Source organism: Polypterus senegalus, chromosome 1, assembly GCF_016835505.1.
Source record: "Polypterus senegalus isolate Bchr_013 chromosome 1, ASM1683550v1, whole genome shotgun sequence".
Classification (NCBI taxonomy): Eukaryota; Metazoa; Chordata; class Cladistia; order Polypteriformes; family Polypteridae; genus Polypterus; species Polypterus senegalus.
The window spans coordinates 40807241-40833934 of record NC_053154.1 but is presented as its reverse complement, the minus strand read 5'-3'; the positions used below and the strand labels follow the sequence as shown (position 1 = coordinate 40833934).

At 36.9% G+C, this 26694-nt stretch overlaps 1 protein-coding gene across 4 annotated transcripts in view; it reads right to left on the bottom strand.

Annotated features, from left to right (window-relative positions):
- Nucleotides 1-26694, bottom strand: part of LOC120525397 (E3 ubiquitin-protein ligase RNF31) — an 82607-nt gene that overhangs the window by 8720 nt on the left and 47193 nt on the right. For all 4 annotated transcript variants that reach the window (XM_039747663.1, XM_039747654.1, XM_039747670.1 and 1 more), the window contains exons 7-23: nucleotides 24264-24407; nucleotides 23882-24038; nucleotides 23367-23668; nucleotides 15891-16054; nucleotides 15141-15449; nucleotides 13154-13399; nucleotides 11263-11448; nucleotides 8966-9172; nucleotides 7369-7542; nucleotides 6550-6648; nucleotides 5027-5116; nucleotides 4461-4575; nucleotides 4231-4337; nucleotides 637-759; nucleotides 501-549; nucleotides 315-411; nucleotides 24-189 (exon numbers count right to left, since the gene is read on the bottom strand). In XM_039747663.1, the coding sequence (XP_039603597.1) occupies nucleotides 24-189; nucleotides 315-411; nucleotides 501-549; nucleotides 637-759; nucleotides 4231-4337; nucleotides 4461-4575; nucleotides 5027-5116; nucleotides 6550-6648; nucleotides 7369-7542; nucleotides 8966-9172; nucleotides 11263-11448; nucleotides 13154-13399; nucleotides 15141-15449; nucleotides 15891-16054; nucleotides 23367-23668; nucleotides 23882-24038; nucleotides 24264-24407 (2735 nt within the window). The remainder of the gene's footprint in view (nucleotides 1-23; nucleotides 190-314; nucleotides 412-500; nucleotides 550-636; nucleotides 760-4230; nucleotides 4338-4460; nucleotides 4576-5026; nucleotides 5117-6549; nucleotides 6649-7368; nucleotides 7543-8965; nucleotides 9173-11262; nucleotides 11449-13153; nucleotides 13400-15140; nucleotides 15450-15890; nucleotides 16055-23366; nucleotides 23669-23881; nucleotides 24039-24263; nucleotides 24408-26694) is intronic.

The following is a 26694-nucleotide window of genomic DNA, read 5'->3' as shown; positions in this document are numbered from 1 at the left end:
TAAATCACATGATTTTTACTTACTTGTCGAAGACGTGTAATGTACTGCTTGTCATCCTCACCCTCAAGTTTGCCATTATCAACATGGTATCTTTTACAGGCTGCTACAAGTTCTTCTAGACTGAAAAATTGAGCTGGATCCAGCCAATGTCCATTTATTAGACTAACTAAATACTCTTTGTAGTGATTACTGTAGAAAGACAAAAGATGGAACTTTATTTTAGTACTTCTTTAAAGAACAAAATATGAATATCAGTCATACAAATTGAAAACATTAATTTCTGTCATAAGTATTCTTTAAGCCTCAATACTTACATACAGAGTCCAGCATGGTGTTCTGGTGGGTCTTTTCCACAAGGCTCATCCATAAGTCTTTCAGGAGTTTCCTTTTGTTCCATTACACGGCAGTGACCTGCAAATCATTCTCTGGATCAGACAAGGCTGGTACATTTTAAAAATCTACCACTGAAAGTTTAACAACATAACACAGCTTAGACAAACCTGCTTGAGATCCAGGTGGTGGGTCAGTGTTGAAAGGAACTTTATTTGTCTATAAAATAAAGAAAAATTGAAATTCTTGTTGAAATAATGGTTATAACATAACAGGTAAATTTAAAATTACTAAATAAACAACAACCTGCAAGAGTCTCTGTAGCTTTTCAACATCCCAGTCACGTAAATAGGACAGGCAGTCACGGGGGTGGTGTGCATGCAGACCATTCTTCATTGGACAGTTCTGCACAGGACAGGGTGCCTTCACCTGTGAACAGTGGGAGCAAAAATTTATGAAATTAGGTAATACCAGCTGTAAAGATAGGTAAACTTTTCAAAATTACTCAAGTTTTACAAAATAGTGAAGAGAGTGTGAATTACTCAATAATAAATGACAGTAAAGAATATACAAAGTTCCTTTTCTCTGGCATTATTTTATATCATATTGCATCAATGACCATAAAGTAATGAAGATGGATACAAGCAAATACGAAAATCTGGAAATTCGAGCTGTTCCGGATTAAAAAATATTTCATTCATCTTCTCTGCTATTACAGGTGTTAGTCTACTAGGGTACATCTTGTTTAGCATTGTGCTTCTTGACACTGGAATGTTTTTTTTGCAAAATTATGCAAGCTCCATCAAGTTGGATGGGCATGTCCATAAGCTGTCATTTCAAAGATGCAAAATTGGACTGAGATCTGCCTTTTTACTGGGTAATTCTAGGATGCTTATCTTTGTTTGTTTGTTTGAAGCCATTCCACTTTTGTGCCTTTGTCCTATCTTCTAGGTCCCAAGTGTGTTTTGGTTTGCTGCAGGTTTTCCTACAAGATTTTTTTTGTACGTCACTCCCATCTTTTCTTCAATGCATTTTCCAGTCCCTGCTGAAAAGAAGCACCCCATATCTCTTGCTTCATTTCAGGAATGATCTTTCCACTAAAATGTACTTTGTGCCAAACATAGTGCTTAACAATGAGGCCCAAAAGTTTAAATTTATCAATCCAGAAACTGTTGAGTTTCTAATGTGAATTTGAGGAGATTCCAGCCAAGATGTGAATTTACCTTTCAATAAAGGTTTTCTTCATGCCACACTTATATAATAAACCAGATTTATGAAGTCTGTGTACTGTTGTAGTCCCATGCATAATTTCTTCCATTTCTATTATGAAGGACTGTAACTCCGTTAGAACTGCAGTCAGCCTGTCAGGAGTTTCATTTAGTATGATTTTTCATTCCTGGGCACTTTGTTTTTAGAAGACTGTCTATACTGGGCAGATTCCTAGTTGTTCAATGTTTTCACACTTTTAAATATGGATTTCACTGTGCTTCAAGGTATATTTATTGCCCTGCAAAATTTCTAGTTGTATTTATTCCTGAGAGCATGTGAAACATCCCAGCTGCACAGAGGTGGGCTCCATTCAATTAAGTATACCATTTGAGAAGCAGGATAGTCATTCACAAGGTACTTTAGGTATTAAAAGCAAGAGGTGAATACTTATTACATCCAGAAGAACCCTGACCACTCATTACAATAGAATGCAAAAGTGATGTTGTTGTGGAGAATGAAACTGCAAACTGTTTAAAATAATTGTGTTCAAACAAACCACGATGAACTACAGAGGAAATAATTTACAAAGGAATGTACAGGACCTTTAGGGCAACTAACTAACTAACTAACTAATGCATACATGCCATTTACATTGAAAGCATTCCCTTTTGTTGACAAATAAAAACCTAAATACATTTGAATATTATTTGTCAATTGTATCAGTCATTTATAACTTTAATGCATGTGTTTTATTATCCAAAGAATTTATGGTGCTTTAAGTTTAAAATAATCATTCAGTTTATATCTTGATGATAAAAATAAAAGAAAATGAAGACAGTAAGATTGTACAGATACATTAACAGGTTTAAAGGTTTTGAGCAGAGCCATAAAGTAGACCCCCGGGAAGTCGTGGTTCAGAGTTCGCAGCCTCAGTCATTTGCGGATTTTTCCTTAGAACCTAACTAATAATTGTTAGCGGAAACCTCAAATATTCACCGCAATTTTTATGTTTTTTGGCAATACTGTACTGTAGAGAGAACTGCGGCTTGGGATGGTGAAAGTAGCCAATAGAATTTGAAACTGCAACTCCCAGCAGTCCCTGCAATAGATCTGATTGGTCTTCTGCTGAGGGTGCTGGGGCTGTTGAGGTCAAAAGGGTGTCAGTGCGGCTTTTAAAAAGGGGGCCGGTGACCAAAAGCAAAAAAAAAAGTTTTTGTAATTTGTGTTTCAAGTTCCTGTCTGTCTGCCTTCTGTTGGGTTACCTGTACTTATTCATTTTATCGCTAAGTCAAACCTCAAAACAAATGCGATCAAGTGGCCATGATCTTAATGAGGTGAGATGTAATAATAGGGAATTAGTATTTATGCAGTGGGTTTTCTCTCATGCTGTCAAATTACCCTTCTTTTCAGATGGCTACAGTTCCCTGTGACACTGTTTTGCTGTCAGTCCTCTCTGGTTTAACTTTTTTCCCAGGCAACTGTATGCTGAATGCTTACATAAATGTAATGTAAAATTTACAGTGAAATTTTTAAATTAAAGCTGGAAAATGCAAAGAAACATAGCTAGTACCTAAAATTGGAAAAAATACATTTTTTATAGTAATGGTGTAGTGAGAAGTCAAGCAAAATTTCACCTTTTATTGGCTAACTAAAAAGATTACAATATACAAGCTTTCAAGGCAGCTCGGGCCCCTTCTTCAGGCAAGATGTTTGCATATTGTAATCGTTTTAGTTAGCCAATAAAAGATGTCATTTTGCTTGACTTCTTACTACATTCATAATGGCTAACACAGTACAGCACCCTAGCATTATAGTAATGGTAAAATGTTGTTTGGTACTTGTCAAGAATTCAACAATACTCTTCTAAAATGAACATGCCAGGAATACATAAGGAACTACCTGAAGTTAGATGCTGTTTACCAATAGGATTTATAAATATATGCTGAATAAAACTGGAAAAAAAATCAGCTAATAGGTATCCTTATAGAAATCACTAAATCATTCATGTATTCAATTACAGTGGACTAAACTTAACATCTTGAATTAAAGTGATTATTCCAGTTAAAAATACTTAACTATCCAAAGCATTAACCTACATATGCAACCTTTGTATTCCTGATAGGTAGGTAGAGTGACACATATCTGTTTTTAGCATTTAGAAATGCCATTATTACTTTCTTGATTTAGGACGACTTTTTCCAGATAACAATTTTTTCAAGAATTTTTGCAAATTTCCAGACCATACTTTTATATTCTGACTCTCCAAAATATCAAAGTTTAAACTTTCGGAAAGTTATTTCAGGAAATTTAGTCCAACGCAAACTATTATAACTGACACTGATTTAAAACTCTGATAAATTAGTAACTGATCAATTTTGCACTGAGTTTGCATGTTCCTCACACTCTGTGTGGTTTCCTCAATGTAAATCATGGAATTAGACTAGGTGGCATTTTACATTTCACTTGGTGTTGGTATAGGTCTCACATATTACTACATTACGCTCGAGTATGCCAGAAAAGTCCAAAATGCTCAAAAACCCTTAATTTGACTTGGGGGTTTGAATGACTTGTCATTGTAGTAATTATCTTCTATTAATACAAAACATATTTAAGTCATAGTTTTAAAAAGGTTTAGTAAATAAAATCCAGTATATAAATTAGTATTTTTGTAAAAGTAACATGTGGACTTACAAATGGATTATTGCAACCACTGCAGAATTCATACCGACACTGTGTACACTTGAAATGCATACATCCACCTTTGGCCAGTGCATAGCAGAACCGACAGTTGGGGCAGTCTGGAAGAAATACATTGCTCAAAGATTACTGACAGTAAGAAAGGACATAAGATTTTAGCAACATTTAAGTGCTTAACAACTAATATAAGTAATATTAACAATATCAAGAAACAATATTCATACGAATGCCATTCTCCTTCAGATATCCAGCTAGCCCTTCTCGTTGATATTCTGGATCATTTTCTCGCTTCCAGCTTTGAAAGTCCTCACAGCTCAGACCCTGGTGCTGGTCCTCCCACTGAAGAGACAGATAAACAGAAATATTTATGCGTCACGACACTTATACTGGGGTAAACAATAGAAAACGAATAAAGCCCAGTGAGTGCCATACATGATCTTCCGTTACTCACCCATCTGCTTTCACTTACACTAATGCACAATACAAATTTTATTACTCCTTCAGATACACCTTATTTTAAAAATCCTCACACAGTGGCAGCAGGCCATCTTACTTTGTCATACCAATCATTAATTTTGTCTAATTTTTAGGATACGCCACTAATATGCTTTATGTCTTAGTATTTAAAAAAAAATGAGAATACATATATGTTTTAATAGCTGAGTATATGTCTCCTTCTTTGTTCCTCTTTGGAAAAATGCTCACCATTGCAGGCTGGACATGTTTTCAGATATGAAAGCAAATACAAAAACTGATAGCACTAGTATTTTATCAAGTCTTTAATACTCACTGGCTTCTTGCACTGGGCACAGAAACTTTTCCTACACTGGGTACAAGTCACCTTTAATTGATTCCCATCATAGATAAAACCATATGAACACTGAGGAGACATAAAGACAAAAATCCACAAACATCAATATAGTCAAGAAAATAATCACCTCGGAAAAAAGCATCGATGAGGGTAACTCAAAATACAAAGGCAATTTATCTTTATAGACATATACTTTTTCCACATTGCTTCCCAAGGTCCATAATGTCAAATAAAAAAAAAACCTTTCACAACACAATTCCAATAAAGATTGTGTTCTACTAAAATGAAAAACCTAGACTGGAGCCAATTCAGCTGATGAAGTAATGAAACAACAGTGAGTGATGTAAAAACACTGCTGATGTGCACAGAGCGGATCACAATGCATGTATGGCAATACGTAAATATTTGAACTTTTGTACTGTACAATCAGATTCGGTTTAAAATTTATTACGTGGTAGAACTAAAGAACTAATAAAAATGCTCTGACAAAAATCTGTGAATGACGTATAAAATACGGAGTACTTTGCAACAATTTGGACAGCTTATACACCTGTTGAAGTTCAAACATGCTGTTATCACTTTTTAAAGTTTCAACCCATCTGTCCCTCAAGGGGTTGTACCCAAGATGTTGCCATGCTTTGTTGACACTTTAATGTCATTATTAGGTACAGTGTTGCAGGAATAAAAGGAGCCTCAGAGTGGAACTTGATGTGAAGCCAAGCCCTTAACCCAGACATAACTGAATAGAACTGAAATGACCAAGTGCTAAATGGCTGGATATTAAATGGCCAAGTCACTGAGTTAATAAGGATTGGCAAGAACACAGCTGACAGAAGGAAGAAAGGCTGGAGGTGGTGAAAGATGTACAAGAGCAATCAGGGGTGGTTTAGTGTGAAAACTGTGAGTAAATTGGTAGGCATTAGTTATCATCGCTAAGAGTGCCATTTTAGATAGAAATAATCCAAACTCCAGCTCATAAAAATTGATTATAATTTGGTTTTATGAAACAGTGTGAAAGATGATAAAAATAGTTTGTTCTTCAAGACTGCTTACCACTGCAGAGAATGTTATATAGCCTTAACTGTCTTCATCATATACAGTATCCTTTTCATATATTTTAGTTCAGTAAGAATTAATTCACGGAGGATTGGTGCCAACAGATTCCATAGTAGATACTCACCTCTCTTGAACTTAAACTGCTACCAAATAAACACAGCATTAAAGCAGATGAATTCTTCACTCCTTCCTGTTTGCATCAACTACACAGCACTCTGGGTAATACTATTAACGGGATAGGCTCATGAATTACATATAGTACACATATCATACAAGTCCATACAAAAAGGCATTACCATTAAGACACAAACACAATGACACATTTTCAGTTTCTTTCTGCATTTGTGTTTTCTTAGAAAAACAGCCAAATGAATAATGAACAACCTGATTAACACATTTACATTACATCTTTCACAAATGTGAGACATGACTAAGAGTGTACATACATGACAGCACCAGAGGAATTTTGGATCTTTCATTAGTGCTCTCTCTGTCAGCTTCTTATGGAAGAGTTCATAAACATCAGGATTTAGACATTCCCGTAACTGGAAATGAGAAATTCAATACTATTAATAATAGATATCCAAAGTAGTAACAGCACAGTGTTAATTAAGATGGCAACAGTACTAGACTGAATGGTTAGTTTTATGTTAGAATAATGTGCTATGGTGTTCTTCTAGAACTGAAAAGTTCAAGATTCTTTAGACTGAACTTCTAAACCTTTAATGTGTTTACTTATAATATACAGTGACTTATTCAGACCAAATCCCAATATGTAATGTATAGATTTGTTTTCCATATTCCTTAATACTGTATGCTTGGTTTGCTTGATATTTTGGGGCAAAAAAAAAAAAAAAAGCCCACATCTCATAATAAAAACATTTGATTAAAAATAATATTTAAAAACTATGACTAGCATTACTAATTTTTCATTCTTGCTACTTATTTACTATACTTTAATATATTTTACTATACAATTTTTCATAGGTATCTGTTTTATCTTTTTTTAATTCCTGGATGATGTTAGCAGAAATAACTTGTAATTTAACGTTTTTTTTTTTTGGTAAAGGAGGTGATGCTTCCCAGTTTAAAAGATAACAGGCAGCATGGAATGGACCAATAAGGATCATATGGTTGGTTTTGGGCAACATACAAAATTCACAAGGGTTGAAACGGATATATTTGTTCATACGCTTGAGGACAGCAATGCTAGCCTGTCTACTGAAGAGTGAGCAAATCATTTTTGGATAATGTTAAAGAAATACCTGAATATCCAGTGTAGAAAAGTAGCTGTTGAGCTCAGACTCATCGTTGATCTCAGGTTTTTCACACACAGGACAAGCCATATCCTTAATGTTTTTTTCTTTAACCACAATTGTAAAATGTTGCTGAAAACATTCATTACAGATGCTGCACTGGCAAGAGGTGAGGGCTTGCATCTAAAAGTGAAGCATGATGTATTAATGCAATTCATTATATGACCCAACAAACATATTTCAAATAAGACTCTTCCTAACTTGCAAGTTTTATTATCAAGCTTTTCAACCAAATTTTACCAAACTAAATTAATATTGAAAAATCTAACTAATCATAAGGCAATTAACAAATTCATACAGAATTATATTTTACTAAGCTTGGTTATATAGTTGATTCCAACACTGAAAATGATTTAAGCAATTAGCAAACTTCTCAGAGGTTTTCAGAATTTATGTTGTGAACTGTAGAGTGATAGGCTGAAATAATATAGCAATAAGATCTACTCAAATGGATACGTTTAATTTTGGCTGAGAAAGTCTTTATTATAACATCAAAGAAATACAAAAATGAAGGGAGGTTTACAAGCTAGATATTTTTGTAATATTGCTATTAGATAAAATTCATATAACAATTATAACCCTAACAAACCGGATTCCAAAAACTGAAGAATAAGGAGTTCAATCTTTTCAGTTAAGAAAACAGAGCTTATGTGGTGATATAATACTGATATTATGAAGGGCAATAATCTTGAGGGTAAATTCTGCACTAACATTAGAAAGTATTTACCCAATAACTACTAAAACATAGATGGAATAAGTTATTGAGCACTGCAGGAAACAGCAGTACACTGAACGTACTGAATGCAATGATACACTGCAAAAACTAGTGACTGATTGACTAATTATATTATGCTGAATCATCTATTTTTGTCAAAGAATGTTCATATTCCTATGCTTTACCTTTAATCACTGGTGCTTAAAAGGAAATCATTTTTTAAATAAAAATATTATTTTGTTGTGCTCTCTTGCAAAAATGAGTTTATTCTATTCTAGTCAAACAGACCTGGGCTACACCAATAAACTAACCTATATCCAGGTCATCAACAACATGAAATTAGAATTTTTGAACCTGAGGAATAATAATAATAATAATAATCAAAAAAAAAACACACCTCTACATATGGGTTGAAAGTGTTTTTAAATTTGCTATTTATGTCGGTGTCATTTTTACTGGGTTGCATCAGAATGACACGGGCACAATGCTTACTCAAAACAGCTTTACAGAAAAAATACCTTGCCGGTTCGACAACCCAACTTTTATTCTAAAGCATGGCATGTGCGAGATGAGTTACAGTCAGTAGAAGAAACTGGGAGACTGTCTTATCCAAGTGAAAATATGGTCAAATGTTGCAATTATCGGTCGTATTGGCTGCCATGTCGTTTATAAAATGACAAGATTTGCCGGTCATAAAAACAGATACAATAGTCAGGGCTGTTCTCAAAAGTAGTAACTCAGGCGGGCAGGAGAGGCAACAAAACCTTCAAGAATGTATTGGTAAAGGCCTAGGAAAGAAATCATCTAGTGAATGTGAAATATTATACTCACTCTGTTCTGAGGAAATTGTGATAAACATATAGGACAATCTTTTGCCAACATTCTCTTGATGAAATCTTTGTCAGGTGATTCCCTTACTGCATATACAACATCTTCCAAGCTGTATGATGCATTCCTGTCCAACATGAGGCTTAGTACTAATTCAGCTCGGCCCCAACTTGGTAACTCAAAAACTGAAAGGAGACGGCGAAGAACTCTCTACAAAAAATAAAATTCAAATGAAAATAATTTGTTGAATTTGGGCAATTCTAGTTAATACACACAAGAGTAATAAAGCACCACTGATTATGATAGTATATCCGGCAGGATAATGGGATTTCATAACACTTCATCTCCAAAAATATTTCAGACATGGTGAATTCAGTTTATCAATAAAAGAAAACAACTTTGAACTAATCTCAAAGACTAAGTATATATCTGTAGACACTTTACTGCTCATTTGTGTTTTGGTTCTGAGCTATTAGCACAAGTCAAGTCAAGTTGGGGAGCATGCACTGGTACAGTGTGTTGCTGCACCCACTACACAACGAAACAACTCGGGATCCCGGTTGGCAACCTCCCAGGCAGACACTACGTCCAGTCCCACCCTCCGGAAATGACCCTCTATTTGCTGTAGCCAGGTGTTACGTGAGCAACCCCTTGGCATGGTCCAGCCACTTGAGTCCCCAAAAATGAGGATCTTACGAGCCAGATCACCCTTGGGGAAACGCGCCACATGGCCATAGTGCTGTAACAGACACTCCTTCACAATGCAGGTAATGTGCCTCATTCGGGACTCCATGAGCAACCGCTCATTCAACACAAAGTCAAACCAACGGTACCCAAGGATTTTTCGGAGAGACACAATACCAAAAGAGTCCAGTCTTCGTCTCAGGTCACCGGATAGCGTCCATGTCTCTCAACCATATAGCAAGACGGGAAGCACTAGGACTGTAAAGAATTGGACCTTTGTTCTTTTGCATAGATATTGGCCACACACCCCTTTCCAGCGACCTCATGACTCCCCCCCCCAACCCATGCTCTCCCAGTCCATCTACTGACTTCATAGGAATAGTTACCAGAGACATGAATGTCACTGCCAAGGTAAGTAAACCTCTTGACAAGGTCGACACTCTCTCAGCAGACAGACAAACTGCTAATGGCTGTGCCCAAGAGGTCATTAAAGGCCTGGACACTCGTAAGCTCAGACACTCAGAACTCCTCACTCAGTCTCTCGAGTGCTCCGATCAGTGCCTCCATTGACTCTGTGAAGATCACAGCATCATCAGCAAAGTCAAGATCCACAAATCTTTATTCACCAACAGATGCCCCACAGCCGATGGACCCCATGACCTTGCCCAATACCCAGTCCATACAAGCATTGAACAGAGTAGGAGCAAGAATACACCCCTGACGAACTCCAGAATCAACTGGGAAAAACGCAGAAGTCCTGCCTCCACTCTGCACAACACTCACAGTACCATTGTACAGGCCGGCCATGATATCCAGCAACCTCTAGGGGATCCCACGAACCCTCAGGATGTCCCACAGGGCAGATCGATCAACTGAGTTGAACACTTGCGAAAATCGACAAAGGCTGTAAAGAAACTTTGACGATATTCGCGTTTGCGCTCCATGAGAACCCTCAGTGCCAGGATGCGGTTGATGGTAAACTTCTTCGGTGTAAAACCAGACTGTTCCAGTCGCTGGTAGGTGAGCAAGCGAACACGGATCCTATTGAGGACGACCCTAGCAAGGACCTTACTCGGCACTGAGAGCAGCGTTATCCCCCTGTAGCTGCTGCAATCCAGGCAATCACCCTTCCCTTTTTAGATAGGGATGACAAGTCACGTTTTCCAGTCAATTAGGATGATGCCAGTCTCCCAAATGGAAAAGATTGCTGGCAATGCCAGGAGGACAGCCTTTTCCACCAGCCTGGAGAAGTTCACCCCACAGATATCACAGATCCCTGCAGCCTTTCCTCCCCTCAGCTGGTTCACCTTCTGTGCAATATCAGTGAGATTAGGTGGTTCACAGCTAATTGGATGATCAGCCTTAAGAACCGTGAACACAGAACCCAGCCTCTTCTTGCTATTAGCACACTTAACTAAAAAGCCAGACAATTGATGATTGAATGAAAACACAAGTTTTATTTGTTATGTTTTAACAATAGGCATCTGGATGCTTATTTCTGCTTTAATATACAGTAGAACTCTCCTTACTTCATATCAAGCACACATTTTGTTCACAAAGAGGCCAAACATTAAATTACTGAAGACACTTTTTTGACGTATTTCATTTTGTCTTACCTGTCTGTCATTATGATCAACATGAAAGTTAAAGTCTGGATCTTCCTGCCAAATGCGTTCATGAAAAGGAGCCAGCAAGTGTCGCTGAAGCTCTATCACTGCTTTAGAAACATCTCCACCATTAACTTGTAAGGCTGTTATAATCTCCTTCTCATTGTGAAATCCTAAAGTTTGGATCTCATGAATCTGAAATTAACAAAAAATAAGAGTCTTTCATTAAAGTGTCCACACATAAACAACAAAAGGCTTGCAAGCAAGTCTGAGTTTTGCAGAGCATGTTAAAATCATAACAGAACTGAGATGGAGAAGTGGACATGGCTCATTAATCAAACAGGAGAGACCTTACTGGTCAACGTCAGGTTGGCAAGCTCAGCCTATGAAATGGTGTATGACACTGGGGGCTGTACATTGTCTGACATTTACAGTGTGCTGTTTCTTGCCTATCACTGGGATGTCCAGCTAGAGGCATCAGTTTGTTTTACTTGCACATTCCGCACCATCAGTGGATTATAGTTTTAGGCAAATGGTAGCTGATAAATTAAAAATCCAGCCATTCTGCTTGAAATAGCCAGAAACTTTTCACTAAACCCTGTTACATACTTCTTACTCTGTTGAAATGGGACACGGGTTTGGTGTAGTGTGTACCAGTATAACAGTCCAGGCACAAGTAGGATCAGGGACTGGGCAAAGACCAGCCTGACATCACACAAACATACTGTAGAAATCGTCCCATCTACAGAGCAGGGATAGTCCTTCAATTATCACTCACTTCGCTGCACAGAGCAAATTTCAGGAATGAGACAATGACACTAGTTTAAAAATTGCTGCCCAATACCTCCAGCGCCTGCATTCAGGATCTGAGGTTTAATTTTCCATATGGAAATAAAAACAGTTGTAGGCTTTTCTCTGGTTTCCATATCCCAATGATAATATAACTTGACAGTCAACTCTAAACTGACATTGTACATGTGAAAGTGGAGATGTGGGTGTGTGTGTGTGCCCCACAGTGGACTGGTATACTCCCTAGGACTGATTCCTGCTTTGCATCAGATAGTGCTGGTAATGGACTCCAGTTCCACAGGATTACACAATGGAATAGGCGGTATGAAAAAACAGATGGATATATGAAAGACATAGCATAGAAAGAGCTTTTCTTAAAATATACTCAAGCTCATTTTGTTTGTCTACATTTGCACACTTCGTTATATTAATTCTATATATCTCTTATTAAAAATGCAACATTTTGCCGCTATTATAATAATTCCTCAATACTCCAAAGCCAAGTGACTGAATGTCAATGAAAAATGTAGGCGTTTAATTAAATATGATACCTGAACTGCATTTTTGCTTAGAGGAAAATATAAATTTATTCTTTGTGATGACAGTTGTTTTCTACCACATTACAATATAATATAAAATGTACATTAAACCATCGCACACCCAAAGCTTTAACAATTTTGGATTTTGGTAGAAACAACACATAAAAATGTTATATTATGTTGTTTCTTTATATACTACATGCATGTTTAACATTTTAATAAATTATTAGTCTTTTTCTAATGTTCTAAAAAGAAATACATCCCCTTGCAAAGTTAATTAATGAATTAATTTAGACTACAAGTCTAACCAATAACAGCACAAATTTATCCACATACTCTCATACTAAGCCAATACTGAGAAATATATGGTAAATATTTTTATATGTGTGAGAAGAGCTGAGGACTTAACAAAACCAAAATGTGTACACATAATTTACAATCTCTTCCTAGAAAGATACCAAGTCAGTAAACTGATTCAGGTACCTGGAGTAGTCAGGCAATTACAGTCACTACTGCTGAACGAACAAGAATGAAGTTAGGATTAGATCCAAAATGGGACAGGCAGTTCTTACCTTCGCTTTTCGTGCTGCAACAGAATTTTTCACTGCTTTCTCCAGGTCTCCTCCAGCTTCAATCCAGAATGAAACTGACTCCTGCTGTGACAGCCTTGCATCTTTCATTTCAACAGCAGCAAGTTTACTTAATGTATCAAGCACTAGGGGCAATTCTGAGGCCAGCCAGTCAGAAGGCTTGTCAGTTCCTGAATACTGCACTGCAGCAAAGACCTCTTCAGGGCTTACTCCCCGTGACTCTCCTTCCTAGAAGGTAAAACCAAAGACAAAATATTTTGTTTATACATACATAAAGCCAAATTCTTTCTGAAAATAAATTTAAATTTTGGAAATTATGCTGCTTTATTAATGGGGACACAACAAGATGCAAGTACGTTAGGTAATTCGAAAGTTCTATGCCTTTTATAATTAGGACTAGCCGACATGACGTTCTTAAGGGGCGCAAATGGAACATATGATGGGGGAAAAGCCCATTACGATCATACTTCAAAAAAGGAACCTTTGCTGGTGTCTGGAGAAAGAATACAGTATAGTGAGGATTTTCTAATCAGGGACAAAGTGAAGACGGTGTTGAAGTAAAATAAGCTAATACCTAAAGGGAGAGTTTACTAAACAAAACTTTTAATTCCCAGCATCTGGAAAGTGTTTCTGTAGCACAATGTCTGGCCCCCAGTTATATTCCTGTCCTGCCTGTCTACTATGTGGAGTTTTAATGTTTGGGAAGTAGGGGTGGGGTGGTTTTCTTTCACACTCCAAATATGTTTTATTATTATGACTAGCTTTGCTACCTGTCTAAGATGGGTTGAAATTTGAGTACTTAATGTAGACTTCAGTGTTAATATTTGCAGTGCACCAAGATCTCTGTTATATGCCATTTGTTATGGAACTCGTGAAACCAGTAGTAATGTTTATGATGTGCCATCTTTTGGAATGACAAATGCAACAAATTTTATTACTAAAAATGTTTGTTATGCACCATCTTTTAAAATTACAAAAACATTGAAACCACACAGACACTTATCCTTATATTAAGGTAGATTGGTAGATACTTATATATGTGAGAGTGTTAGGTGATTTTTTTTTTATTTTTTTAAACACAGTCTTTGTTGCATTTTGGGGATACCAGTCAATTTGAACCAGCTTTTCTCAATGTATCACATCCAAAAGTACATTCCAAATATAAGTTAGTGTAAACCCTATTAATGTTAACAATTAACTGCTGTTTGATAAGCCCTACATTAAAAGTTTAAATCTAATAATGTTACTGATTATATGATTAAGTTAAATTATTGTTGGGAAATTAATGTGCTTTGTTTTATTGCAAAGCCTTACACAGACTTACTTTCAGACACTTGGACAACCGAATAAAAGGGCAGAAGGTAAACTATATGTCTAATTATTCTACACCTAGAAACACAATAGGTAGCTGTCTTTATTGAAAATGAAGCATGATAAATGTAGCCTGGATTAGGAGCATTTCAAGCAAAAGAATGGCAAAGCTCACAACAAGCTACCTAAGCAGCACATGTACAGTAAATTGCCACATACAAAACAAGCATGGTTGGTCTACAGTAAACTAATATATCAACAGTAACAGCATGGAAAAACTATGATGATCATCAGTCACAAGAAATTATTCAGTGTGTGTACAGTGAAAGAATAAAGCATTACCAATCCCCACGTGTGATGGCAAAGACTTTGTGACAATACTTTTCTAGAGCCATATCACCTCAGTGAATTTTGTTTTGTGAGAAGAAAATAAAAACAGCAGCATCTTACTGAAAAAGTCACATAAAGAAATTAAGAAAAAAAAAAGTATTTTTTAAAGAATTAAAATATGCAATATTTGAGCTAACTGCTGTGTTTTTCCCAGTAAAAATACTCATTTAGGCAGTGTTTTACAACAAAATGTAGAGTCTGATTTATGCAAAGTTGCTAACATTCATCTTCAAAAGCTTAGCATTAAGACAGGACAAATCATTCCTACCCTAATCATTGTCACTAATTTGAGACCCTCAGTCCTCATATTCTCTTGTCGTTGAATATCAGCCTCATCTTGACCATAAAATGCATTACTCATTGAAGATGCTGCAGGTCTTGAAGGTGGTGTTTTTTTTGAAGAGGAGTGCAAAGTAGAGGGCATGTCTTGCTTTTTGCCTGTGGACAAATTGTCTTGAGAAAATGACAAGGATTCAGGTAGAGAAAGGACTGTGTCTTGGCTAGTTCTGTCACACATAACACAAATCCGTCCAGGCTTTGTGTTCCAAAATGTACAATGAGAGCAAGACCAACCATTCTAAAAATAAAAAGAAGCATATCATGTTACTGAAGCATACTTTAAAAGTCTTATACTTAGTGCACTTTACGTTTACATTTAACTAATTGGCTTAGATTCTTAAAAGCTAAAAACTCCCACAACGAATAAATAAAGTAATTTCAACACAAAAACTCTAAAACTCTTGCTTGATAACACATAAAATGCTGTCAACTGTATCAACAAGGCCCTTTTCTGCAACTTTTTGTTAAGAGGAAGCCAAGCCTTAATAAATCTCACCACAATATTCAACTATTCAGACAATTGTAAATTTTTTATCAAAATTACCTAAAGTTAATGTACACAGAAAACAGGTGCAGAAACTATTTTGTGTCAAAAAGAAAGTATCCCTTTGCTATTAACTTTGTGCTTTTAATTTAATTACTAACTAATATTTCAATATATACAGAAGTTTTACCTAACCTTAAAGTCAGATGGTAATGTTTCTGCAGGTTTTTCATATAATGGAGTTAGAGGCTTGGATGATAAGCGTGGTCTTTCACAAGCTTGGCACAGTACAGTTGAACCTGAGTTTAGCATGGTACAGGCCTGGCAGCTCCATTCCTGAACATGGAATCGCGAAGTGCCTAAACAATTATGAACAACTCATTATTTCATCTGATTTTTGCCTACCAGGTACTTTACAACATTATGTTTTTAAAGCTTTCCATTGGCACATAAAAAACATGTTTTAACTTTTATAAGGGACATTACTGTAACATATAATTCAGAACATTAATAATATCATAAAGTACTCTACAGTTGTTATCCAAGATTTTCTGAACACACATACATTGAATCTTCTTACAGAAAACAAAAGACACAAAATGGAAAAGCAAAAGAAGAACAAAACAAGATTAATTAACTGTTAGAGAGAAAGAAAATAAAAAGGACAATGTTTTGGAATTATTAGCCATGCAGGTGGTAAAAAAGTGCTACACATAATAAACTATTGTACTTCTAAAGGAATCAAGTTGATCCCCATCAAATTCAATTCTATGTTTTTTCAGATAATACCAAACTAAAACATACAGTAAGATTCCTACAGCTAAGTATAATAAGGCAGCATGGTACCTATTTAGTAAAGACCACTATAATACATTAAACACAGGCAGAGAAGAATGGAAGCCTAGTTTTATCTTTCAGAGACTGCATCAGGTTTTCACTTCAACTACTGTATATCAGTCTGTCCAAATCTATGTGAAAAAAGGCTTCTTGGTTTCTACCTTGAAACTCATGTATAAACGGTGCATATGCACAAAAATGTTACGTACAAATGTTTCCATGCTCAAATCGCGATGTATAAATCCTAAACTTGGCATAAAGCCACACACATAGCTCATACCCTGGTGTACGCAAGTTCTGTGCTTGGTTTTGCAGACTGGTGGCACCCGGCATCAAAGCAGTGTTCCAGTGTGGTTTTCTTTTCTTTTTTAGATCCACATTACTTACACGGCTTTATAAATACACTGAAATTAACCGCATATTGTTTATCAGTTTAATGCATCTGATGGAAATTAACCTGTAACAATATAATGGTCCAAAGAATGGTCAAACTACAATGTATTCTAAATACAATAGCTGCTTTAGCGTGTTTACTCTCACTGCACCTTTTTCTTCTTCTTTCAACTGCTCCTGTTAGGGGTTGCCACAGTGGATCATGTTTTTCCTTATTACTCTCACTGCACCACTCTGAGTATTTATATCACTGTATCTGACTGGGGAATCACAGCTGTACAGCAGCTGATCGGAAAGAGAATCATCGGTATACAGCATCAAGCACACACTGCCTCAGCCATGCTGTCTATCGAACTGCTCTCATACGGCAAACGCTTCACAGCCTTTCCTGTTCAAACCTCACGGTTCAGAAACAGTTTCATCCCAAGAACTCTAAAGCGCACTCAATCAATCCATCATGTGCTCCTTGTAGAACACTTTGTACTTATAAGTACAATTACCTCACTGTAAACTTGTGATACAGTTATAATATTGCACAACCTGAGCCACTTTATAAAGCATGTATTTACATATGATGACGATATCATTTTTATGATGAAATGCAGCAAAATAAAATTTTAACTTAATTTAAATAATCTATATTGTTAATAAATAAACATGTGAGGACACTGCGTTGCGGCGCTAGCAAGGACCTGGCGCTCTGTTCACGGATTGTTCCTGCCTCGTGCTGTATTCTTGCTGGGACTGGTGCGACACTGGAAGGATAGAATAATTTAACATGTACTACGATGATATTTCAATATTCCTTAAAAGTTTTGAAGAATTGCCGTTCTAAGCTTACAGATGGCTTAATGTCCATTACAGAGCTGATTGTGTACTGTATTTGGAGAAAGAAAAGCAAGGACAGGAATTGGGGGTTAGTATGTTTGAAAGAGACAGTACTGCTGCAATAAATTATTTCATCGAAGGTAGCACAAGGCGCAGCAAGCATCTTGTGTGAGGCATGAACAATCACTGTGCCACCATATTCCCATGTTTAATAACATGCTTAAACTCCTATCATCATGAAAATGATATCAAGTATAATCTAAGTATTTTAATTATTCAGAGAGCTGTAATATCACGAATGTAATAGATTCTGTGTCCTGTCGGAGGAAGAGAAAGCCGGTTTAAGAAGCACGTAGTGATTCACACACATAGAGCACATACAAGATCAAATACAAAACAAAGAATTTAATATGCTACTTTAGTTATGATGGGATTTGAGAAACTAGTAAATTATTTTAAGATGAAGTTTATAATGTTCTACTTTAATGACAAAATAAACTATGTGATTAAAGTGGAAATTTAGAGATTAAAGTTTTGTGCTTTTTTTCCCCACTGTGTGCCTATTTTTTTTTCTGTACCCTAATAAGCTTTCATATGACACGCAAGACGGTGGGCTATGACTCGCCTTTTCACGGTGACTTTAATATCTGACAATTTTTTTTTATTTTGGGCACTGTGCGACTTTGTGATCTTGAGCTTTTGAGTTTCTCTGACACTATGTCACTCGATCAACTTCCTTTTGTTGTGTATATATATATATATATATATATATATATATAATATGACTGTTTAAGCCAACAAATAGTATGTTTTTCCTTGCCTCCATTTGGTATTCACTGAAATTCTTTTATTTCCCCCCTGTGCTTTTGCCATTCCCTTTTCACAGAATGCTGAGCTTAAGGGCTATTTATATTGATTTGCATATTCAAAGAGGTGTAATTCTGGGAGGAGACAGGGCGGGACAGCAGGTGTGTGCAAGTTCGTTACTTTTCACGCTGACGGATTTATGTAGCGGAAGAATGTGGAAGCTGGCGTTCGCACAGATTTATGCATCTGGATTTTTTTTGTGCGTAAGCACCTTTACGCTTTTGTCCATACGCCAAGTTAGAGTGTGAATTCTACGCACAGCGTTATGCATTAGGCCCCAAGAGTGTACTGAAAAATGCTTTATGATTTAATTAAAAATACCTGCTGAATCAGTTTTATAGATCACACCTATTAACAAAAACTGTATTTAAAATGAAAAAAAATTGCTTTTTGTTAATTGAAATAAATATAAAACTAAAAGGTGAGAGCAAAATGATTAAATTGCAATTTAAACCACAATGAAAATGGCTGGAAATTAAAATGTGTTGTTTACATTTTTTAATAAACCGGTTTCTGGTAGCCTACTGTTAATTTATTTTTACTAAAGCACGCACAACCATTTTAAAATGCAACATTTGCAGTAGCTTACAAAGACTGGAGTAAAGATATCCAGTTGTTTTACCTTAAACTACACAACCCGTAGCCCTCTGACTTGTTGAACGTTTACAAATGAAGGAGAGCACAACAATAATCCTCCCAGAAATCAGTCATTAAAACTTGGCATGTCTGGAAACCAACAGGTGCATTCTTCAAAAACTGAAAATACTGGGTTAGAAACTTGTGGAGTAGATCATTTTTTTACCATGAATGAAAGGATCATGGATGGAAAACATTATTTCTATGAAACACACTTCTGGTCAGTAGTCATTTCTGCAAGTCCAGAACGTGATGAGACAGAAAACTCTTCTTTAAGGCCCTGATGCTTGTTGCTATTCCAACAAGCAAAAAAGTAGTTAACTAGCCAGAAAGAATATGTTTTGAATATGGAAAAACAGCAAACAATTGGTCATAAATAGAAAAGTATCGTCTGGAAGCACTTTATGGCTTGGACAGTAATAAAAGCAAGTGCGTAACTGATATAGTTGGTGAGCTCATTGAAGGATTAAGACCCATGCGTGAAAAGAAAATTCTGCATCCAGATTAGGGCTTTTGAAAACTAACTGACCAATTAACATATTAAAAATTGAAATTGACTAATCATATATTACACTTTACATATGTGTTGAGAAATTTTATTTCTTTACAGTACTGTAATCAATAATATATACTTTTTGTTAAATAACATAGACTTTTGATAGCAGTATTTACAAATAAGATCATTTCACATCTGAAAGCAAAAGAGACACCTTCAGTAGTGATTAAACATACTAAATTTAACTAGGTATTGTGAGCATTTTGATCATTAAGGAGGTGCAGTTCTCTGTAAACAGTTTAATAATGAGTTGACCTACAAAACAAGCTGGTCTAAAATGCATATACAAAACACCATGTACCCACTTGCAAGTGGGAACTGCAGCAACAAAGCACTAAGCAATCAGAGGAAATCACAGAGAGAGTGTGTGTGATGATTTACAACTCGAAAAGCAGTAAATCAATGATTTTAAGCCAGGGTAAGAAAAACTTAATATAGAGGATTTAAATCAAGTAAGGATTAAGGTACATTTGTTTCACAAAAGTAAGCAAACCAAATGCATTGTGATTGTATCACATCACTGGAGATACAGTAGAAAGAGATTACAAAAATTTCATATATGGCTTATAAGGAGCATTATCAGAAAATATAAAAGCAAGGTAAGAAGACATTTGTCCTACAACAGTTAACAGGCATATGGATATGTTCATATTCAACCAAAAATGCATTACCATATATACTCTCATTTAAGTTCTCCCGCGGATAAGTTGGGGCTTGATTTTACAGCATCATTTCCAGTATTATATAATGTTGGTCATATAAGTCGAATTCGGAAAAGTCACGCTATTGGTCCAAGAGATTATGATACACTAATGCCCACCTGAGAGAGTAGTCACAGAGCACACTGCCTTTTTTTGTATGTATTGTGCATATGTGACCACACGGTAATACCCAAACTATTCCAAAGCAACATTTGCACTGTTTTGTGTATCTCACACTCTCATGCACCTTTATCGTAAGAGCATCCCTTATCTACGATTGAGCGTTCGATCAGAAGAAAATATGAAGCTGGTTTTAAATTAAGCGTTGTTGAAGTAGCGAAAGAAATTGGTCACTGTGTTGCTGCAACAAACTTTGATGCATCTGAGAAACTGATGCGAGATTGGAAGAGGCAAGAAGATGTAAACAAAAATCGCATTTTTGAACAGGCGTATAAATCGAGATTTTATGATCAATTTTTCAGGTTTCAAGACCCGACTTACTCGCGAGTATATACGGTAGCTGCTTTCAGAAAAATAAAGACACAATTTGTGATACATTTTCACTTAGTTCTGGTTAACATTTACAGTAGAAAAAGGGTCAATTGCAACTTGGCAGATTATCTAGTTTTTGAATCCAAATTGCAATCAAAAGATTACGTCTCACAGCATAATGTTTAATCATACTGCCATTCTAAAACAGCTCATTTCTAGCAACCACATTATGACAAGAAAAAAAACTTGTAAACTCAACTAGAAATGAATTCTGGTTTTGCCTAGAAAAAATAAGGAAACTCATAAATCAAATGTTTTATTTTGTGTGTGTTAGAGAAACACAGAAACGGCATTCCTCTGCAAAAGAAAAAATGTTAAAGGTTAGTGTCCTTGTGTTTACATTTTGTTTGTTAGAAATAGATATTTAATCTATACTAATAAAAGGCAAAGCCCTCACTGACTGACTGACTCATCACTAATTCTCCAACTTCCCATGTAGGTAGAAGGCTGAAATTTGGCAGGCTCATTCCTTACGGCTTACTTACAAAAGTTAAGGAGGTTTCATTTCGAAATTCTATGTGTAACGGTTATAACTGAATCCTACTTAAGTATATATATATATATACGGCCATAGCCTGCAGCTCAGTCGCTGTGTGAGGCGGAGTTGCGTCACCCATCACCACGCCTCCCACGTAATTGAGTACCTGCCCATATAAGGCCGTCCGTCACCAGCAATCCAATAGACACGCTGCTGCTACAAGGCGTTTGTCACGCCTAAGACGAATACGATTTTCGCGGGATACAAGTTTAGTGAGAAGACGCAAGGTATAAACGAGACTTTTGATCACTTTGTAATGGAGTTAAAATTGCTGGTGAAGGACTGTGCTTATGCAAAAGAAGATGAGATGGTCAGGGATAGAATAGTGTTTGGCACAAACTCAGCGAAAGTGCGACAGAAACTTTTAAGTGCCGGGTCTGAGCTAACATTAAATAAAGCAGTGGACATTGCAAGATTGCACAAGATAGCACACCACAGCTGAGAACCTTCGATGCATGTACTCCTAGCGGCTCACGTGAACTGACTGTGAACGCAGTACGCACACAAAAAGCAAAATCTCCAAAGAGCGTGGAGCAAAAAACGCATTACACAATTGAGAAGGCAGCAAAAGAATATGAAGCATGTGACACATACAAGCATATTCATAAGTGCAGGTACTGCAGAAACAAAGCACACAGTGGAAAAAGTCAATGTCTAGCTAAAGGAAGACAGTGTAAAAAATGTGGTAAATTGAACCACTTCACTAAAGTTTGCAGGACTGGGAAAGGTAAACCTGTGCATGCAGTGTGTCATGTCTCAGATAAAGAGGAAGACAAGCTGTTTATTGATGCAGTAAGAAAGGAACAACCATCTGAATCTGAACAAGCCTTTGTAGACATATCAATAGGAAAGCAAGGTGTAAAGCTTAAGTTTAAATTAAGTTCATAGACACGCTGCCGCTAAATATTCGCAGGCAAATGCCTGTTAAACATCTTGGAGATTCACGAGTACCGATTTGGGTAATGAACACTTCGATGAATGAAACCTGTTATCTTTACAACGGTTGACAAACACGGAATATAACTTGAACACAACACATCCTCCAAATACGAACCTGATTGAAAGAAATAATGATAATCAAATCCTTGATGACAGCAACACTCATAACAGTCACAAAACAATTACATTGACAATCATGCTACGTTATTTTTAAAATGTTTCCTTTTCTTTTTCATAACTTCTTTAACACACTACTTCTCCGCTGCGAAGCTTGGGTATTTTGCTAGTACTGTACATAATAATAGTCAGGACCACACTCAGCCAATCCACCACCTTAACAATACTTAAAAGAGAAAACAGATATTATATACTTCTGAGTACATATCCCTTTTTGTTCGACATTTTGTTTACCGTGTTGTCACAATATCTCAATACATTCAAGTTGTATAATGCAAAGCATTAATAAGGTCTAAATTCTGAAGATTCTCCAGCCCTGTGTTTGAAGACTTTTACTTTTAGTTTGAATTGATGAATTTAAATAATGAGATCAGATTTTTTGCATTCATTTTTTATCATGTGTAGTGTTCATTGGGTACTCTCCCAACTACTTTTTTGTTTTTACTTATCGGCATCACTAATTTGTCAGTCTAGATTTGTTCCTTAGTTTTACAAGATACAAAGCGGAGTATATAAAATTAAGAACTCCACAGGGGGGCTTAATTAGAGTTTTTTGGACAAATGTATGTTTGAATCTAAAATAAAGGCAGATTAGACTAAATTATACAACAGGTGAATTACTGCCTAATTTTCTTAGCATCCTTTACCTAAAGAATTGTGCATACTGGAGTCCAGTTGACTAGGAGGTGCCGTCTTGCAGGCTCTTGGGCGCTCACAGCTGACACACAGCACAGACCTTCCTTCATTGAGTGTTGGGCATGCTGAGCATTGCCATGGCGTAAGCAGTGATGGAGTCTGGGAAAGACTCGCACCACTTATTTGCTGTGATGCACCCAGACCCTGGATTGGAAACATAGGCTGCTGAAGTTCCTGGTTTTTGAGTTGGAGTACTTTAGGTGGGATGGATGAGATATTTGTGAATAAAGAATCGCTAGTGTTGAAACTGGACCTGAGGGGGAAGAAAGAAATTTTAAATTAAAGCTCAAATACTGAAAATGAACGTGTGAAAAAAAAAGTTTAGAAGATCTTTAACTTATCTTTCTCCCTCTTGTGCCTTCATTACTAACACAATATTGGAAACTCAAACAACAAAGTTCTGCTCCTGGTATACCGTGGTGCTTGCCCTTTATTAGTCTGTAATATTTCACAGGTTTGTACTTACCCTCCAGGAGGAATCATGTTGTTAATTACAGGATATCGCTGATGTCCAGTCCTGCTAGGGTGCATGTGGTATCGTTCATCACATTCTAAGCATAGCCATTGTTCACAGCTTCCACAATGTGCAGAAACTCTGTCAATGCCACAAAGAGTACACCTGCCTGAAGGAAAAGTAAAACAACCACATAAAGAAGCAGTAACAATTGATCTTTTCAACTGTATTGATACAGGACTGTAGCTGGATTTCTGATTAGCAAATGTATTTGTCATAAAATATAATCAGACATAGTACCTTGGAGTGTGAGATTAAGTTGTAAAAAAGCATTCAAGAAACTGTTCCTAAAAAAAACATTTATGAAAATAAAAATTGTCAGTAATACACATACTTTGACGATCTAAAATTGGCTCCCTTTGGTGATCAGCTCTTGCCGGATGTCGATGAAACACACTGTCACATTTGTAGCAAAACAGCTTTGCCCCACATGGTGGACAAGAAACTTCAGGAATAACTCCACAAACACTGCACTCACCTGGATGAGAGTGGAAACGAGTCAGTAATAATTTAATAAAAGCACAGCTCAAAAAAATAGGAGGATGGAATTAAAGCAATTAAAAAGAGGAAATGTGCAGTCATTCTCATTAAGATAAGGTAGTTGCATGAGAAAAGTAAAGCAAAAAAGTAGAAGGCAGATTTAATAACTTAAATCAATTTCGACTTTTGTGATAACATGACCGCAAAAATTTGGAGAAATTAGACAAGTGGCTCATAACAGTTCTTTAACAAAATGTGCAGTCAGCTTGCCTTTTCAGATGTGAACTACTGCACCATTACACATAATTACTGCATGTTTCTATTGTAAAATGTACTAGCCAACCCGCGGCGTAGCATACGCCACATAATTATTTATTGATGTCTGAACACTTCCTGAAAGACACAGTTGTCCAAATGGGTAGGGTTTGAGGATACAACTGTCAGTGAATGAAAAGATGGAACTCTGGAGAGAGCACCATACAATTGTCCGTGACTGAAAACAGGTTTTGGCAGATACAGGCATATCTTTTTGAAAGTTTGGCTCTGTGCCTTATTAATTGTCATTGCAAACGCCAATCTTACAGGAAATTGTCTGCGTGTAAAAGGCAAATTTGAATCTAATGGGGTCCGGGAAACCCGGGGAGTAAGGACAGTTTGTGAGGTAGCAGATGTGATAGTCTTACACTCCAGTACATTGCGGTGAATGCTGGTAACAGAAAGTCTAGTGCCATTACAGAGACGGACCTCCTCAACCATGTGCAAATCCTTTCATCACAAACGTTTGTCTGCAGCCACGATGACGTGACGTCACCTTTTCACGGTCCTCTTACTGAAAACCATTTACAAACGCATTTCACACCGGAATTTCAATGCAACATTTGCTCAAAAACCTTCACGCTCCAGAAATATCTCAAAGCATATTTAAACACACACTCCACTGAACAAACGCATTCCACACAGGTCTTTCAATGCACTGTTTGTTCGAATATGTTCTGACTGCAGAGATATCTCAACGCACATTTAAAATCACACTCCACTGAACGAATTATGCAATGTGACCATTGCCGGCAATGCGTCAAAGCAACTCATGCTCTCAAGAAGCACTTACAAACTCATTCCAATTCCTTACAGTGTCAACTCGCAAACCCCATGCACAGTCATCGCATTCAGTTTTATGCTGCTTTTCAAGAAGATACCGCAATTCCCATCCAAGAACATAACATTGGCCTACGTACCGCAGTATGTACTTCTTGCAATGCTCTTCATTGGCCATCAGAGGAGTTGGCGGGCCTGGCCCTGTCGTGCGTATCCCATGGTCTTACAGTTGGCGGGCGGTACTCTGTGAGTTGGCGGGCATGGCTCTCTGTCTTACATGCCCTCAGTGAATGGCGGGCAGGGCTCTGGCGTGCGTTCCCCATGACGTGGGAGGAGGGTTAGAGTGGGCGGTCGGGGCTCTGCCGTGTGTACCCCATGGTCAGGCGACTTGGTCGATTATATATATGATTATATATATATATATATATAGAAAAGAAGCCGGAACCGAAAAGAACAATGAAAAGTCAACGTTGCTCAGAGGTGCATTTGGACTGTAGCACAGATGAAAGCGACCGAGGCTGTGTTTGGTGAGTTGTTGCGTGCAGGTACATGAACAGACAGTGGACATGCCTCCAGAGCAATGGTAGACGCGGGAGGAGGACTACAGTTGGCGGGCGGGGCTCTGTCGTGCATATCCCATGACGCGGAAGGAGGGTTAGAGTTGGAGGGCGGGGCTCTGTCAAGCGTATCCCTTGGTCTTACAGTTGGTGGGCGTGGCTCTCTGTCTTGCGTGCCCTAAGTAAATCATATATATAGTTTTACAATTAGTACTTTTCTAAACTGCAAGAGAGAGCAATGATCCATATGGTTATAACCAACAACACAATTCTCTTGCAGGAGATACAACAGAGGGTTATTGAGGACCAAGAAATGTTCTGCTGGACTGATGCAGTCATCATTTCCACAATTTTTCGCAGTCTTTAAAAGAACAGGTTGATAATAAAACAAGTTTATCATGTTTCTTTAGAAAGGAACTCGGATGAAGTTAAAAACCAAATGTCTGGAATATGTGCAGGCATGATTTTTTTTCATACTGTGTAATGTATTTGAGCACAATATAGTTTAGAAAACTCTATATTTATTGCCTCCATCCTTGTTTACTCTATCTAGCAATGTGTTTCAGAGTAATCATTTACTGTAGCATGTGTCATCTTTTGTAGAGAATCTTTGAAACAGAAGAAAGATGCACT